Below are 17,212 nucleotides of genomic sequence, written 5' to 3' on the forward strand. Positions count from 1 at the left end.
AGGTTGTTGGAGTCAGGTGAAAGGTTTTGTAGGGGGCCTAATGTTCTGAGGATTCCTTGAAGCTCCTCCTGGAAATCAGAAATGGGATTACCTTGGCAAACTTTGTATGTGGTGTTGTCTGAAAGCTGACGCAGACCCTCAGCCACATACTCCCGACGATCAAGTACCACTGTCATGGAACCCTTGTCCGCCGGAAGAATGACGATTGAACGGTCAGCCTTCAGATAACGGATTGCTTGGGCTTCAGCAGTGGTGATGTTGGGAGTAGGATTAAGGTATTTTATGAAGGATTGAGAGGCAAGGCTGGAAGTCAGAAATTCCTGGAAGGTTTGGAGGGTGTGATTTTGAGGAAGAGGAGGTGACGGAGGACGGAACTGTTCCAGGCAGGGTTCAAATTGGATAGTGCCTTGGGGAGTTGGATCATTAGGAGTAGGATTAGGATCATTTTTCTTCGTGGCAAAGTGATATTTCCAGCAGAGAGTATGAGTGTAGGACAGTAAATCTTTGACGAGGGCTGTTTGGTTGAATCTGGGAGTGGGGCTGAAGGTGAGGCCTTTGGATAGGACAGAGGTTTCGGATTGGGAGAGAGGTTTGGAGGAAAGGTTAACTACTGAATTAGGGTGTTGTGGTTCCAGATTGTGTTGATTGGAATTTTGAGGCTTTGGAGGGAGCGGAGCTGGAAGTGGGAGGTTGAGTAGATGGGAGAGACTCTGATCTCTGCCCAAACTCTTTGCCTTTACAAATGTCTGCTTGTGTCTGTGTATGTGCGGATGGATGTGTGTGTGTGTGTGTGTGTGTGTGTGTGTGTGTGTGTGTGTGTGGGCGCGCGCGCGCCAGTGTATACCTGTCCTTTTCCCCCCCTAAGGTAAGTCTTTCTGCTCCCGGGATTGGAATGACTCCTTATCCTCTCCCTTAAAACCCACATCCTTTCGTGTATGTTTGTGTGTCTATCGACCTGCCAGCGCTTTTGTTTGGTAAGTCTCATCATCTTTGTTTTTTTAAAAATTATATATATATATATATATATATATATATATATATATATAAAAAATAGAGGGAAACATTCCACGTGGGAAAAATATATCTAAAAACACAGATGATGTGACTTACCGAACGAAAGTGCTCGCAGGTTGATAGACACACAAACAAACACAAACATACACATGAAATTCAAGCTTTTGCAACAAACTGTTGCCTCATCAGGAAAGAGGGAAGGAGAGGGAAAGACGAAAGGATGTGGGTTTTAACGGAGAGGGTAAGGAGTCATTCCAATCCCGGGAGCGGAAAGACTATCCCAATAGGGATGTGTGTGTGTGCAGGTGTATACCTGTCCTTTTTCCCCCCCTAAGGTAAGTCTTTCCACTCCCGGGATTGGAATGACTCCTTACCCTCTCCCTTAAAACCCACATCCTTTCGTCTTTCCCTCTTTCCTGATGAGGCAACAGTTTGTTGCGAAAGCTTGAAATTCGTGTGTATGTTTGTGTGTCTATCGACCTGCCAGCACTTTCGTTCGGTACGTCACTTCATCTGTATATATGTCTGTGATACAAGTTTGTTTTATGAATGTAATAAATGAGTTATACATTTGTTACATATACATTACCACATTACAGTTTCTCTTGCTTTTCAGGATAAAAACAACTTTTGTAGTTTCGGGAGGTTTAACTGTTATTTGATGTTACCATTTCTGATGTTAATACATGTGTGTCATCCTGGAGATGTATTTATTCAGTCTGCATTTTCCAGGTGGCAAGTTTTCGGCATTTCTTCTTATTAATTATAATTTTTCTTATAAATTATTCCATCACATATGAAACAATAAAATACACTACTCGTGCAGCATGATTCAACTCTTCCATCTGTGACATAAGTGGCAACTGTGATGTTTGCAAGACATCATGTATGCTGTTCATGATTGGCAAATGAAGTCGACACTATGCTGCTTTTCATGTTTGGAAAATTTAAGTGCTGTATTTAGTGGTTTTATTACTTATACTGCCGTACTACGAAAATCTGCAGTTTAACTGATGCTCTGCATTGAAGAACTGGGCCAAATGCGCCATTTCCTTTACAATTTGTTGTGCAGTTTGGCATCACCTCTAGTTTACTACATGGGAAACTACACATGATCTCAGCCTTTTGGGGGGGGGGGGGGGGGGGGGGGGGGGGGGGGGGATGAAGTAAAATTCAATTTCAACATTCAGTTAAAATTTTTTAATAAATGGATGTCCTCAGATTCATAACATTTTCATACAGGAAAATGCCAATTTTTGCAACATCCCAGAAAAAAAGCCTTATTTTGTGTAATTTTTTCTAAAGCAAGCTGATTTGATATTTATCATATATTGTTTTCACGAAATTTTCCTGTCCTATTCATTAAAGATAACTTTATCATCTCCAAAAAGTCCATGGCAGTTTTAACGGTTCTGCCTGCCTTATTTATTTCTTTGCTTGCTGACTGTCTTCAGTGTCGACATACTGCATTGCTACACTGGCTGTAAAATGGGGTTTGGAAGTAAACACTGACTACTCTGATGTAGCCGACAGATGCACAGTTGCGTTTCACAGTCTTTTACTTTCACTTTTCACCAACCCAGCCCCCCAATAATACACAGTTATGTATGGCCAGTGCACTATTGTTCTAACTTCCTGTAAGCCACATTAATAGTTAGCAGGCGAACCATCCACATACTGCTACAATAGTTTACTGTTGAACATCTACGAGCAGTAAAAGCCTAACCACAAAGTTCACAGTTCTTGAAGAATAGAAAGGTACATATGGAGCACACACTCACTGTTTTAACACACGGCCTAATTGTGAAATACTTATTACATGTTAAGTTGATGCATTGTTGTTGTTCTAACCAACACAGGTTCCTCGTCTGAAACTCAGCTGTGGACTGACTGTCTTGTGACCAAAAATACGACCCTTATATATACTCACAATAATAGGTACTGAAACTACACATTGTATGAAGTTAAATTTACAGAAATTGCAATTAAAATTTAACTCATTAAAATAACTGAATACATCGAAAAATTGGTTCTTTTTAACAGTTTCTTCTACTACAAGGTTTAAACCGAATTATTTGTTTAAATGATGAAATTAACAGATATTGTTACGCAAACAATACTTCTGACAAAACTGTTAATTACTTTGGAATTAATTAAGGGCTGGTTTTGCTAACATGTTTTCGAATAAAGCCAAATAAATACTTAAAGAATTCTAGTGTTTCGTATTCCAAATGTTACAATTATTATAGAATTTATATTTGTTTAAACTTCAACAATAGAATTTAAGTTACGAAACAATTACTGAGTTCACCCTATACAAGAAGATACTACCTTGGCATAGTCAGAATAAATTAGAAAATCAATTACATGCATAAAACTAAGCACAAAATTCGATCTGGTGTTATATTCTTTAAAACTAAGGGCCAACCTTTCTCTTTTATGAAAATGCAGATTATACTCATGTATGTTAATAGTAATTATTTAAAAGTGAAAAAATGAATTTAAGGAGGCAGATGGCAAAACAAGAGGGGAAGTAAAAATATGCCAGCTTGCTTCGTCACGAGTAATGCACATCATCACACATTAAGGTTCTAGAGTTTTACTGCAAAGTTTCTACTGTCCTTGTAATACAGCTGGTTAAGTGGAAATCGAAACATACAGCATTCCACTATTAGGTCGAATGGTAACACAGCTGGTTCAGCGAAAACAGAAACATACAATTTTCCACTGTCCGATCAAATGGTGACAACTGCAGTACATAAAGCACTTAACAATCATAGAAGACTGGTTGTGCTGATCAGTGTTAGCTACAGAATTCTGATTTCAAACAACCTAAAACACATTGTTAGCTGAGCTGTTTGAGATGCTCACCACTCAAGAGTGAGCACAACTTATAAAACAATGTGAAAATAGCAAGCAATGCACGATCCATCCTTTTACCACTACATTTCGATACTTTCTAAGAGATGCATGTCACGAAGTGAAAAATCCCTACACTTCACGTCTTATAAATAAGGTATAAAGCGTGTGGCACAGTTGCTATTACACTGGTAAGTTTACTACCAAAATATACAGTTATGAGCATTTAACCCTTCAATGGTAACTGCTTCTAAATTAAAATGTTCGTTTTTATTGCACAGCACTCCATTTCTGAATTACAAGCTAAATCTTCTTTGATAAATCATAGATGATGGTTGTATACCAAAGTGTTATTTCCATTATGGTAGGGAAATGTCATGTGCACACACAGTTTTGCAAATGATACTGTCACTTCCACTATATCACACAATGTGTAAAAAATGTGGGTGGCTGTTTTGCCCTGAGATCTCCAGCATTGTCTACACAAGAATTCGACATGTACTTTGCTTTTTATGATTTATCTGAAGTTGTCAGAGATAAGCCGTACATGATACTTTCCCTTCAACACTTCAACAAATGAGCAGATAATGAAGTCATTTGTTTTAAAAAGATACACAAGTACTGAAATTAAGAAAGACACCTAGGAAATAAGTTTCCTTCATATAAATATCACAGTCATTAATGCAACACTGTATATGTTATAATTAAAAAGCCTATTTTTTATATTTATAATCTTTGGTTTATCACTAACACGATAAAGGGAAGTAAATAGTCATGATGTCATTCAAGTGGCCATTCTGGCATTTGCATTCCCTGATTAAAGAAAACTAAGTAAACTCTAACTTGAATTGCAATTGTTCGAAAGGTGTGCTGACCTGGTAGCTTTATAGAACACAACATACACCAATAAACTGCTAAAATTTTGCCACTTTGTCAGCGGAAAAAATTATTGCTTTTATGTACATAGTGCTCACAATGGTAACACCTACTAAATAACAGCATATAGCTATTTCTTGTAAATGACAGTAAGAATGCTAAATCGAGACTAAAAATAATATATTACATACAATGCATATTTCTAGTTCATACCTCGGCACTGCATTTGACCAGCAAGCAGTAGGTGAACTTATCAAGCAGTGTAGTTCCACTCTGACTTTGAAGGAAATCTTGATCTTCGTATAAGGTCTGTGTAGTTGTAGATTGACGAGGCTGTTGTGCAGACGGCTCTTTCACACCTAAAATGACAGACCAAAACAAAGTGATGCTTTAAAATAACAACAGTTAAATAAAAATTACTAGGGACATGTTGGATGTGAATAAATTAAAATAAGGACTCTGAACATGTTACTTAAGACTGCTGTGTATCGACATAATGCAAATTAACGAAAAGTAACATAGCATTCTGTCAACATTTAAGCCAAAGTCTTGGAGAAAAAGCAGCTAAGAAAGAGATACCCAGACATATGGTAAACACCACAAACTGATACCATTTACTATAACACCAGAACAGGAAAGCGATGGTACGTAAGAATGGAAGACCCTTTGATAACAGTGACGCGCACAATCTGTGGAAGTTACATATAGCACCAGTCTTACTAAACAGCAGGAGAAGAGAAATAGGTGTAATGCTGAATTTTAATTTTATCTATGAAGAGAGACCAGTCCTTACTGAAATCGAGACACACTCGTACATCATCCTGCAAGTGGTTCTCTCATAATTTGGTAAAATTATGCACAGCAAGAAATAAAATGTGTACTTCTTTCACATATGAGCACGAGTACACGGTGCAGCGCAGCAATGCTTTCTTGGAAACTCTACTGGCATAATGACTTTGTATCATATGACTTTGACAATATGCGTATGAAGTAGAAAGCCAGTTGCTGTGAGAGATTATCTCAGCCTCCTATTGACTTGTTACTGTTATTGTTGCTGTTGTTAATGCAATTAATTTAGTAATCCTTTTGCACAAGTGAAGTGATAGTCGAGTCATATGCAGTGGGCATGAGCCAGTCCCGCCTGGGCATACTTGTTGTATGGCATACTTTTCCCACTACCACCCGATACTTCTCTGTCACTGCCTCCACACTCATAGTTTAAGCACACTAATACGACTTTATATTGTATACTTATTTGAGAAAACATTTATACATACATTCAACTGTCTTGGATCTTCATTTTGAATAAAAAGATGGTCCTAGATCTTCTTTTAGACAATTTGTGTAATTTTTTGGTACCTTCTACCATATAATTGGTTTTGGAAACAGCACTGGGGAGGAGGGTGCTTTGTTCTTTAAATTGTATATTTAATGTTATTTCTATTTCTACATGGACGGTAATGTTTATTTACAATGAGAGATTGTTGTCACATTTGTGTGTGTGTGTGTGTGTGTGTGTGTGTGTGTGTGTGTGGTCTAATTCTGATGAAGCCCTGTTTGGCTGAAAACTTTGTCTGACAGACTTTTTGCTGTGCCTATCTGTGACTCAACATCTTTGCTATATGGTGAGTAGCAACTATCCTTTACATAATATTGTCGTTATTTATATTTATTGTAAGGAATGTTCTGGTTGAAAATTATGAGTTATTTAGAAATAAAGGAGATGACTCACTGAAAGGCGGAAGCACTGTGTTGTCGACAGGCATTCAAACAAAAGATATGGAGCTTGGCTAGCTTTCAAAATGCACTTCCTTTTTCTAGATGTTGGAAAAACATATGTACAAGTGTGCACGCACACACGCCCGCCTGCCCGCGCGCGCGCACACACACACACACACACACACACACACACACACACACTGCTGGTAGCCGACTAAGCACAATGTAGGGAGACAGGGTGTGTGTGTGTGTGTGTGTGTGTGTGTGTGTGTGTGTGTGTGTGTGTGTGTGTGCGCGCGCACTTTTCCTAAAACTAGAAAAAGGAAATGCATTGTGGAAGATAGCCAAGCTCCATACCTTCAGTTTCGTGTGCCTACCAACACTGCACCGCTTTCTGTGTTTTGGTGAGTCATCTCCTTTATTCCTAAACAATTCATTACTTATATTTGGTTTACATTATATGTCAGTACACTACATCAATTTCATTGCACAGAGTTTTACACTTCAAAAATTTGTCTGTGTACGACAAATCTTGAAGCAAGGAATGACGCACAGTGTTGTATTGGATTACTTACAACACAACTAAGTGAGGAGCTCAACACATCAGTACAGAACTGAAACAAGATGGACCATTAATATTTCAACAGAAACTGAAACTATGCTTTGAAACTGGATGCAGCTGCGATCTGGTGACTCTACTGCTAAGAGCAGTCTTCCGACACAGCTGCTAGATGCCGCAGAGGTCGAACTTTCACAGAAGTGAAGCAGAAAAATACCAGGTGAAGTGGAACTGCTACAACATTCCACCAGGTGAGTGACACAGGTTTCTCTCAAATTCTGCAGCAGTTTACCGGCTGAGTGGAACAGTCCCTCCTGCCTTCTAATGAAGTTCACAGGTGTGAAGGGGGTTAAGTTATACACCAATGTACTTACACATGAGTGAGTCGCATGACTGACACAAAGATCGAATGAATTATTTGACATACAGAAAAAAGTAACCTTTTATATGTTGTTTATCACAAGTTGAAAGTTTACAGCCACATAACGCAGAGACAAGAGTCAAATCCAGTCCGGGCAAACATCAGTCTTGATGAGATAGTGAGGAAGACTGTTCGACAGAAAATTTGGGGGACTACAAAGATGTTCAGAGTAGTGTGAACAGGTAATTCTATGTCACTTCAATGCAGAACAGTGACTTTCCAGCCTGGCCGTCTCAGATTTCTTTCAAATTTGGTGCATTCAATGATCCAGACAAGAGATGGGAAACTACCAATTTACAAAGGTATATTACAATTGTGAAGAACATTACAGGTTTGCCGAGTTTGGAAATTGTGTGAAATTTACATGCATCTGTGTCAATATAAATGGTTATTGTTCTGGTTATAATCGACATAGACCAATGAAACTTGTATTACTGAATAGCTAATGAGTAAAGATTTACACTGATCTGCAATATGACAAGCTTCTAAGAATTTTCACATTCAAGGTCACTGACCTTTGACCTTTAATATCTCAAAATACCCCTTCTTCAATTTTTTTTTTTTTTTTTTTTTTTTTGGGTGGTGGGTGGGTGGGGGGATGGGGAGAGGGAGAGAGAGGGAGAGAGAGGGAGGGAGAGGAGGAGAGAGAGAGAGAGAGAGAGAGAGAGAGAGAGAGAGAGAGAGAGAGAGAGAAGCTTGAAAGCTAGTGTCAATACCATTTTCCTTTGTGCGTTTCTACAGTATCTTGGAAGCAGGATAGACACCGACTGGAAGTGCACCACAGAAATTAAAACAAGGATAGCAATGGCAAAAGAGGCTTTTTATAAGAAAAGGAGAATCTTCTGCAGCGGTAAGGACAGAGAACTCAGAAAGAGACTCATAAAATGTCTTGTATGGAGTGTTCTTCTATATGGCGCTGAAACATGGACTATGAGGAAAAAAGACAGAGAAAGGCTGGAGGCTTTTGAGATCTGGACATGGCGGAAGATGGAAAGAATAAGTTGGATGGACAGAGTAAAAAATGAAGAGGTACTGGGAAGAGTGGGAGAGAAAAGGCAATTACTAGATGTATTAAAGAGAAGAAAAAGAAATTGGATTGGGCATATATTAAGAAAGAATGACAGACTGATAAAACAGTTTTAGAAGGTTATGTAGAAGGGAAAAGGAAGCGAGGAAGGAAGAGATTCCAGATACTGGATGACATGATGGACGGTACAACATACAGCAGCCTTAAGAAGGAAGCAATGGATCGCAGATAATGGAGAGGCAAAGGACCTGCTAATATAGCAGATAACTGATGATGATGACAGGCCACACACGTCAGCTGTAAGTGAGTGGTTGCCTTTCCTTTATTTCATATCATTTAAAAGATCAGTTATTTATACTATCAAAATTTTTATGCAAACATGGTCATTTATGGTAGAAGCAATATTAAGGAGGCTCCTGTTTCATTGCATCACCCAAATGATTATGCCTGGACGACACTGACCTCATCATTAAGTATTAGGACGACAAGTACCAAAATTGAAGTTGCCAGTGGAACCACAGTGTCATCAAGAAAAATACGAGATGCACTGACGTACTGTGGTTTTGTCATTGTACCTGGCAGAGTGCAATGTAGTTACGTAAGCTGTCAAATGATCCCAATGTGAGACTGCGTTATTGCACCACCATAAAATAAAGATGTGTGCATTAAAGTCACTTGTAGTGGCCTATTCAATAGATGTTAACATAAAAGACTGTATGAAACTCATATGAGAATCAATAATTATCAATGCTTTAAAGTAGTTACGTGTAATTATTAAGTAACTGTTTGAACTTATATTTACCGAGCCCACCTCTAAACATGCTGATGTCAACACCTTGCCTCGTTTCCTAATTCCACAAGAAGATGGGTAAATGTTTTCAAACCACTGCTAATCTGAAACATAGCCCTAACAAATTCCCTATCACTACCCACAAATACCCAATACAATGAACTGAGACCCATTACTCGACAGAATACTTGCCGCAGTCTACAAAAGACGGAGTATTTGCCCAAAATTGCTGACCTGTGCTTCAGAACACACTTCTTGTCACAGGACAGGATAAACATAATCAAAGGTATCTCAATACTCACACTGGAAAATGAAGAATACCTTGTAGTCATTCCACTCTTGGTGCAGCCTACCAAAACAGAGCACATCTGTCTTGCATTCCCATTTTAAGAACAATGTGGTTATTACTGGTGAATGCATGGTACAATTTTCTGTATATATGCTGGAAACAAATGAGAACAGCACACAAAGATATGACTTTACAAATGACCTATGCAACAGAGTGACCATCTCATACGTAGTGTCGACAATGGCCCTCCCATAAAGTGGCAAATTCTGAAGTTTAGCATTTAGTCGAATTGTTAAAGATTTTTTTAACAGCACACAAAAGTGAACAAAATAAACCTGAACAATTTCTACACAAAAATCATTTTGAAATTGCTACCTGAATGATTGCACAATGTTGCGTTATGCATATGTCAGACTAACTGCCAAATCGCCCGACCAAAACGAAAATGAAACACTGGAAACTTTCATTTATAGAAAGCTTATTGAGCAAATGTACATAATTGTTTTATTTTAAACAAAGTTTGGAGTCTGGCGCTCAATTTATTAAAATTTCACCAGCCACCTCTTCCACCAGAGCTGGGAAATTCTACTAAAATGTATGTTTCACGGAGTACCCGTGCCAACTCTGGGAAACAAAAGAACATCTAAGGTTGCATGCACCAGCGGTCAAACTCTGCTATAATTAGTGGGGAAGATCAACAACAGTTCCCAGGCTGGTAGGGGCCCATGCAGTGGATACACATAACAGGACAACTCCCAAAACATGAAGGAGACCAGTGGTTCTGACATCAAAATATTGAGTACTGGTTCAACATCTTGATTGAACACCCAGAAGAACAACATTAAATAATCATGCTGCAAAAACCTGAAAAATTATTTGAAAAATACCTTTCTCAACATAAATTCCTCCCACAATGTAATGCTATGAGAGATCAGTGAGTGAAAATAGGTCGAGAAATTCAATTTTATATATCAAACAATGGTAAACCCAGGATGGAATAATGACAATATGATGAAAAGGCTGGACTGCTACTCACCATACAGGCAACTCAACAACTCCTATACACACTTCCTCCATATACTGAGTAGCAATCTATCCTTTCCATAATGTAGTGGAAAAGCTGAGTCACAGATAGGAACAAAAGACTGCTAAACAAGTAAGCTTTCGGCCAAAAAACCTTCTTCTGAATTAGACAATGTCTTATTCCGAAGTAAGCTTTTTGTCTGAAAGCTTACTCATTTAGTAGTCTTTTGTTGTGCCTGACTGCTACTCACATGTGAGTAGCAATCTATCCTTTTCTTTAATTGGATAGATAAAAAACCAACTCATCAAATGGTGGCAGAACACAAACATAAAAGATGGTTGTAATCAGCAAGTTTTTGGGGCAAGTGCCTCCTTCTTCAGACAAAAGGGTTGATTTCGGAAAAGTCACCCAGAACCACATGGGTCAGGGGAGACTTATCATTCAGGATGAGATGGTCTTTCTATCTCAAGAAAATTGCAGCCTGACCTATAGGTGAAGTTATAGCCTGCACTGTGCTCAGGCTCGGGCTCACTCTCTGAAGTGTTAAAAACTATTCAGTGGTAAGATCAGATGCTTACTCCCACATAATGTAAAATATCTACATGTATAATGTTCCATATCTCATACTGCCTACAGGAACTCATTTTTTAACACATCATATAACTGAACCACTGTTTAGCAGCACAATGTGCCCGTTCACTTCCATGAACGTAATGTCCATGGAAGCAAAAGAATATGTTGTGCTGCTTAATACAAGCTGGGACTTCTAAAGCATTTCAGTTATATAACAAGTTACAAAATTTGTTCCTACATCAAGATCTACACAGATACTCCGCAAGGCACCATACGGTGTGCGGCAGAGGGTACCCTGTACCACTACTCGTCATTTCCTTTCCTATTCCACTGTATGCATTATGTGATGCGCAAGAATATATATATATAATGGAAGGAAACATTCCACGTGGGAAAAATTATATATAAAAACAAAGATGAGGTGACTTACCGAACAAAAGCGCTGGCAGGTCGATAGACACACAAACAAACACAAACATACACACAAGATTCAAGCTTTCGCAACAAACTGTTGCCTCATCAGGAAAGAGGGGGAAGACGAAAGGAAGTGGGTTTTAAGGGAGAGGGTAAGGAGTCATTCCAATCCCGGGAGCGGAAAGACTTACCTTAGGGGGAAAAAAGGACAGGTATACACTCGCACACACACACATATCCATCCACACATACAGACACAAGCAGACATTTCCGCTCCCGGGATTGGAATGACTCCTTACCCTCTCCCTTAAAACCCACTTCCTTTCGTCTTCCCCTCTCCTTCCCTCTTTCCTGATGAGGCAACAGTTTGTTGCGAAAGCTTGAATCTTGTGTGTATGTTTGTGTTTGTTTGTGTGTCTATCGACCTGTCAGCGCTTTTGTTCGGTAAGTCACCTCATCTTTGTTTTTATATAGAATATATATATATATATATATATATATATATATATATATATATATATATATATATATATATATATATATATATATATATATATATATATATATATATATATATATATATATATTCATATTTTCAATGTATGTGGAAACGTGTGTCTGTTCCCACGCAGCATTAAATCATTTTTGAATATGACATTCATACCACCAACACAACTGCATTTGAAACTGGCCAGTAATGTAACGTGACATCATGTGCAGAGAACTTTACAGCCATGGTGGATACTTACAGTGGTTTTGCCATTGAGTAATTGTGCTTTCCTCCTCTGGAACACATTAAAATTTGAGAGGGAGGGTACTGGAAAGAACTTAGGCTGTCACGAAGATCCAAAAGAAACACTGTAAGGTGGCCAACAAAGAAAAATATTCTGCAGAGCATAAACAAGGCTCATCTATGCTATGGTCACACAGTAATACGAAGTCACACTGCAGCAAGGGACTGTTTGTCATCAGATATAGGACTATTATAAAAGAACGAAATGAGGTAAATTATTCAATGGCCTCGAGACTTCTTTGCAAACAGATATGAAATCCCACAGTTTCAGATACAAGAGAACTAATGAGAACTGAGTTATTGTGGAACCCATATTAAGACATTGTGTGTTTGGATGGAACATGGATTAGCGCTGATCATTATGCCCAAAAAGACTAGGCAGATGACAGTTGTGGTAGCATTCTCCCAAGCAGTGGAACTACTAATGGTTTCTTACAGAACATCTGCTGCATTTTAAGTCAAGAAAACAAACAACTATTACAAAGAGATATATTGTGAGAACTTTCTTAATTGGTTCAAGGGACCACGCAGAACGTGTGAGCGAGTTCAGTAGCATAACTGCTATAACCATGCTGCACACACGGCTAATGGCAAATTGCAACATTGCCCTCTTCCAAGCTCCATTAATCAATGATTTTGTTGTTCTCAACATGGTGTAGCTCCACAGATGAAGAGACTGAAAAAAGTATCAGATAAAGCAAATTAATCATTATGTTAAGGGAAATGAAAATTTGATAGTGAAGGGACACTGGAATCTGTTAGCAGGAAGAAGAAGACAGTGGAAGAAAGCAGACTGTACGGTGGGTGAGTGGGCGGGAGGTGGTGGGGGACACGAAAGGGCAAGCTTCCTAGGAGAGTTCCGAACAGAATACGATTTATTAACTGCTAAAACTCAGTTTAAAAATGAAAGAAGAATGCTGTGTATGTGGAAGAGACCTGGATGTGCCACAAGATTTCAAATAGATTATATAATAGTAAGTAATATCTTTAGAAATTAGATTTTGAACTGTAGAAAATATCCAAGAGCCGATTGGGATGCTAAACACAATTTACCAGTTATGAATTGCATACTAAACTTGAAGAAACTGGTTAAATGTAGAAATTTATGAAGATATGACCTGAATGAGTTGGAAGAACCAGATGACATTGAGTTCCAAAAGAACATATAACAGAAGGGGAATGTATAACTACACAAATAATTGTAGCTTGTAAACAAGATAACATATTTCCTGCTACCAATTATTATAGGAATCAGGCCTTGTCAGTTCCTGGAGCAAGAAACGGTGACTGCATTCACTGGATATACAGACACTGACCAAGTTCCACTAGTTTTGGTCAGTCCAGAGTATTTTATTTCCTCTAGAATGTCCATTGTATGCAGTTCCCTTGCAATGATTGTTCAGAAACTTGCTGAGATGGATCAGCATTCACCGACAGCCACAATTTTTGTTGGGTTTGAAATCGACAGTCACTGCCACACGTCTCTGGTCCTTGTTACCTAGGATCCTACTACAACAGCAGCTCTTGTGCCAGTAGTGGAGCGACATAATTTCTCTGAAAACCATTGTTGGAGAGTATGCCTCTAAACTGGGAGGTATTATTCTTCATCATTTTCACACAAGGTACAAGCAGTCAAATAGCAATGAAGAGAACAGTTTCTCAAATCATGCTTCAAGATTATGTGTCAAGATAGAATGCATAAATTCTAGTGCAACTGAATTACTATACAAATAAAATCTAATTCTAGTGCAACTGAATTACTATACAAATAAAATCTATCAGTTTCATCTGGTAAAAATACCATCTGATCTGTTACAACTACCAGAAAACTACCCTAATGCTAGAATCTTGACCTAATCCACAATAACTGTACCCTGAAACTAAATTCCCAAATATATGGATGAAACTTCGTTTGCTCGCAATCAAATATGACTGGAAAATTTTTCTTTTCTTACAGAAACAAACTTAAACTGATACCATAGCTTAGGACTGTCGCTTCAAGAGTCATCACAATCAATTTCATTCTGTTTCACTTCTAGCGAGAATTTCCAAAACTTCATCCTCTATTAAACACAAAGATGTGCCACTTTCTTAACAAAACCAAATCTTAGTCAATAGTACCACATAAAGATGATGAAAATAAAAACACAATGCCACAACAACAAATGCACACAATGACTACAACAGAGATCACCAAATGTTGAACAGCTAATATCTATCTGGTGCGGAAATAAGGCTCTGCTTAGTCGTGTCGACATGGTGAGATACAGTTTGACCACTGTCAAAATTACTTGTTTGTTATCTTGTGATTTTGAGGATATTTACAATGGTTGTTTGGAAGACAATGTTGCAACAGCTATATGGTAGTGTGAGGACGGGTAGTGTAGCCTTAGAGGGCCAAGAAGCTGACTGGAAGAGTCATTAATAAATATTTTTGCACAAATTATCACTTTGCCTCATAAAAGGCTCAGCACATGTGCCCTTGACCAACTTTTCCTGAGAGGCTGCCAATCTATAGTATTCTCCTTCTCAATACAGTATCCCCGAATTTTCGAGTGCCCCAATCATATAAACATACAAGAACATTATTAGAATTCATTTTCAATCACTGAATATTCTGTTGTGCCTATATAAACTTATTCACACAACATTCTTTTATAGTAACATTGCATTTTGTCTTAGCATCTTGTAGAACAGTCTGTCTGAATAAGCTATTTGGCCTACAAAAGCCAATACTTACAATCTGATTATCATAGGAAGTCCACTCTCAGCAATGGTATCTATCGCCTCTTCTATACTTTTAGCAGTCGATTTGACTAATGTATGTTTCTCCCTGCTGTTAAGATGTAGGTCATGTCTTGTGCATGAACACCTCCCAATAGCAACTGACACACCACCAATGTGACCCCTACCTGAAGACCACAGCAATCTGCTCACTTTCTGGTTAATTCCCCTTGGCACCATGTTATGCAACTTCTGATCTTCAATGAATCCCACATTCATCTGCCAATTTGCTGTGCTTAACTGTCCAGTTAAACTCTTTACATTACATTTCATATTCTTGGTTACGCTCTGCCTGCTCTCCAAACTATTAATATCTGGCCCCCTTTACTCAAAACCACAGCCAGTTGATTTAAAATACTTGTGACATGGTGTCCTGATCCCGTCACTGTTGCCCTATGCCATTCTATTCCATAGCCAGAAGCAAAACCTTTGCATTACTATTCACCACAATTTCCAAACTGTCTCACAAGTTCACTTAATGGTCTGCTGTGCAATGATCTTGTGTACAGTTAATGATGTTCCTCCAATTCTAGTGATAAATAAGCTTGTCTGTTATATAAGGTAATACTAATGGAGTTATCCACCCCTCTCTCTTTTCACTCTTCATTTGTTAACTGTCCAAAGAAAACCACAAACCCCTTCAACCGAAATACTGAAGTTAAACTGCCGCAATCACAATCTCTGAATGGCGGGCTCAAGAGACACTTCACTGACAACACACTTTAGCCTTCACCTCCAAGCACACTTTTACTTAGCAAAATGAATCAAAGCATTTATCGATAGTTACTACAATAATACTGCAGCCACTATTGTTCAAATATTATGGTTTCCAGCAAGTGGACATAAAACAAAAAATGACCGCAAATCTTATGATTCTTAGTTGGCTTGATTTCTTTTTACGCCTAACTAGAAGCTGTAACATATAAAGACTATATAGGAACTGCAATCTCTGCTGAAGCGTGAACTGATCAGGAATGAAAAGCAACACATGGTACAGAAGTTTATGTCTCTCCACAGATGATAATATGTACCAAGGTGCGTCAAACGAGGTACTGTGAACAAGAAACTAATTCCCAAGAATACACAAGCAACTGTCCGAATTTATTATAACTGATTCCATAACCTCTCACAGCAACTCAAAGAGAAATCACTTACAAAATTACATGGAGTACTGTTGCAAAAAAAATCTAGGTGGTTCTCCCACGATACAAGCAACTATCTACAAAGATCATCTATCAGTGCCATCTTCTTCCGAACTGGCATACCAAGGATTCTTTTTGCCTTTTGCTTTCTGTAAGATCAAGCTCTTGTCTCTTTCCAAGCTCGTTTTGAAAATGCTTACTATGCACCACTTTAAATCCGCAAAGAACTGAGAAACTACCACTGCCGTATCCTATTCATCTTACCTGACATTATCATTCCTCGCACTGCAGACCAATCATTCAACAACCTTTCCAGACCACGACGGCTAAATCTAGGAGGTTCAAGGTCGTGGTCAGGCATATCAGGTTCTGGAAGTAAACAGAAACAGAAAAATAACCGTAAGATCTACTTTTAATGTGAGCATACTTATGAGGGCTATTCAGAAAGTAGGGAACGTTTTGGCATTAAAAAAAAAAACCCCACACCATTAAGTACAAGAAATAAATTTTATTATATACATCTGAAAGAGCGACTGACGTACTACTTTTCCACATAGTCACCAAACACAATGGGGCACTTATCATAGCAGTGGACAAGCTTTTTTGAAGACCTTTGCCATAAAATTCCGCCGACTGAGACTTCAGCCAGTGAGTCACGCCCACCTGGAGTTCTGCATCGTCATCAAAGTACTGCGTTGCAAGCCAGTTCTTCATCTTGCGAAACAATTGGAAGTCGCTTGGTGCACGATCGGGGCTGTAGGGCAGATGAAGGAAAATTTACCATTTGAACGAATTAAGGAGTACTTTAGTGCGGTGTGCCATGTGAGGTCGGACATTGTTGTGCAAAAACAAAATTTTGGACATCAGCTTTCCTCAGCATTCGCTTTGAACTGCTCTTCTAAAGCTGTGCAAAGTTTAGTTCTTCGGT

General features: G+C 38.5%; 1 protein-coding gene across 1 annotated transcript in view; it reads right to left on the reverse strand.

Moving 5' to 3' along the window:
- Positions 1-17,212, reverse strand: part of LOC124777488 (E3 ubiquitin-protein ligase UBR5) — a 344,177-nt gene that overhangs the window by 173,162 nt on the left and 153,803 nt on the right. Inside the window, exons 22-23 of the mRNA XM_047252926.1 lie at positions 16,549-16,653; positions 4,963-5,108 (exon numbers count right to left, since the gene is read on the reverse strand). Coding sequence (XP_047108882.1) covers positions 4,963-5,108; positions 16,549-16,653 — 251 coding nt within the window. The remainder of the gene's footprint in view (positions 1-4,962; positions 5,109-16,548; positions 16,654-17,212) is intronic.

The sequence above is a fragment of the Schistocerca piceifrons genome, chromosome 2, assembly GCF_021461385.2.
Source record: "Schistocerca piceifrons isolate TAMUIC-IGC-003096 chromosome 2, iqSchPice1.1, whole genome shotgun sequence".
In the NCBI taxonomy this organism is placed as follows: Eukaryota; Metazoa; Arthropoda; class Insecta; order Orthoptera; family Acrididae; genus Schistocerca; species Schistocerca piceifrons.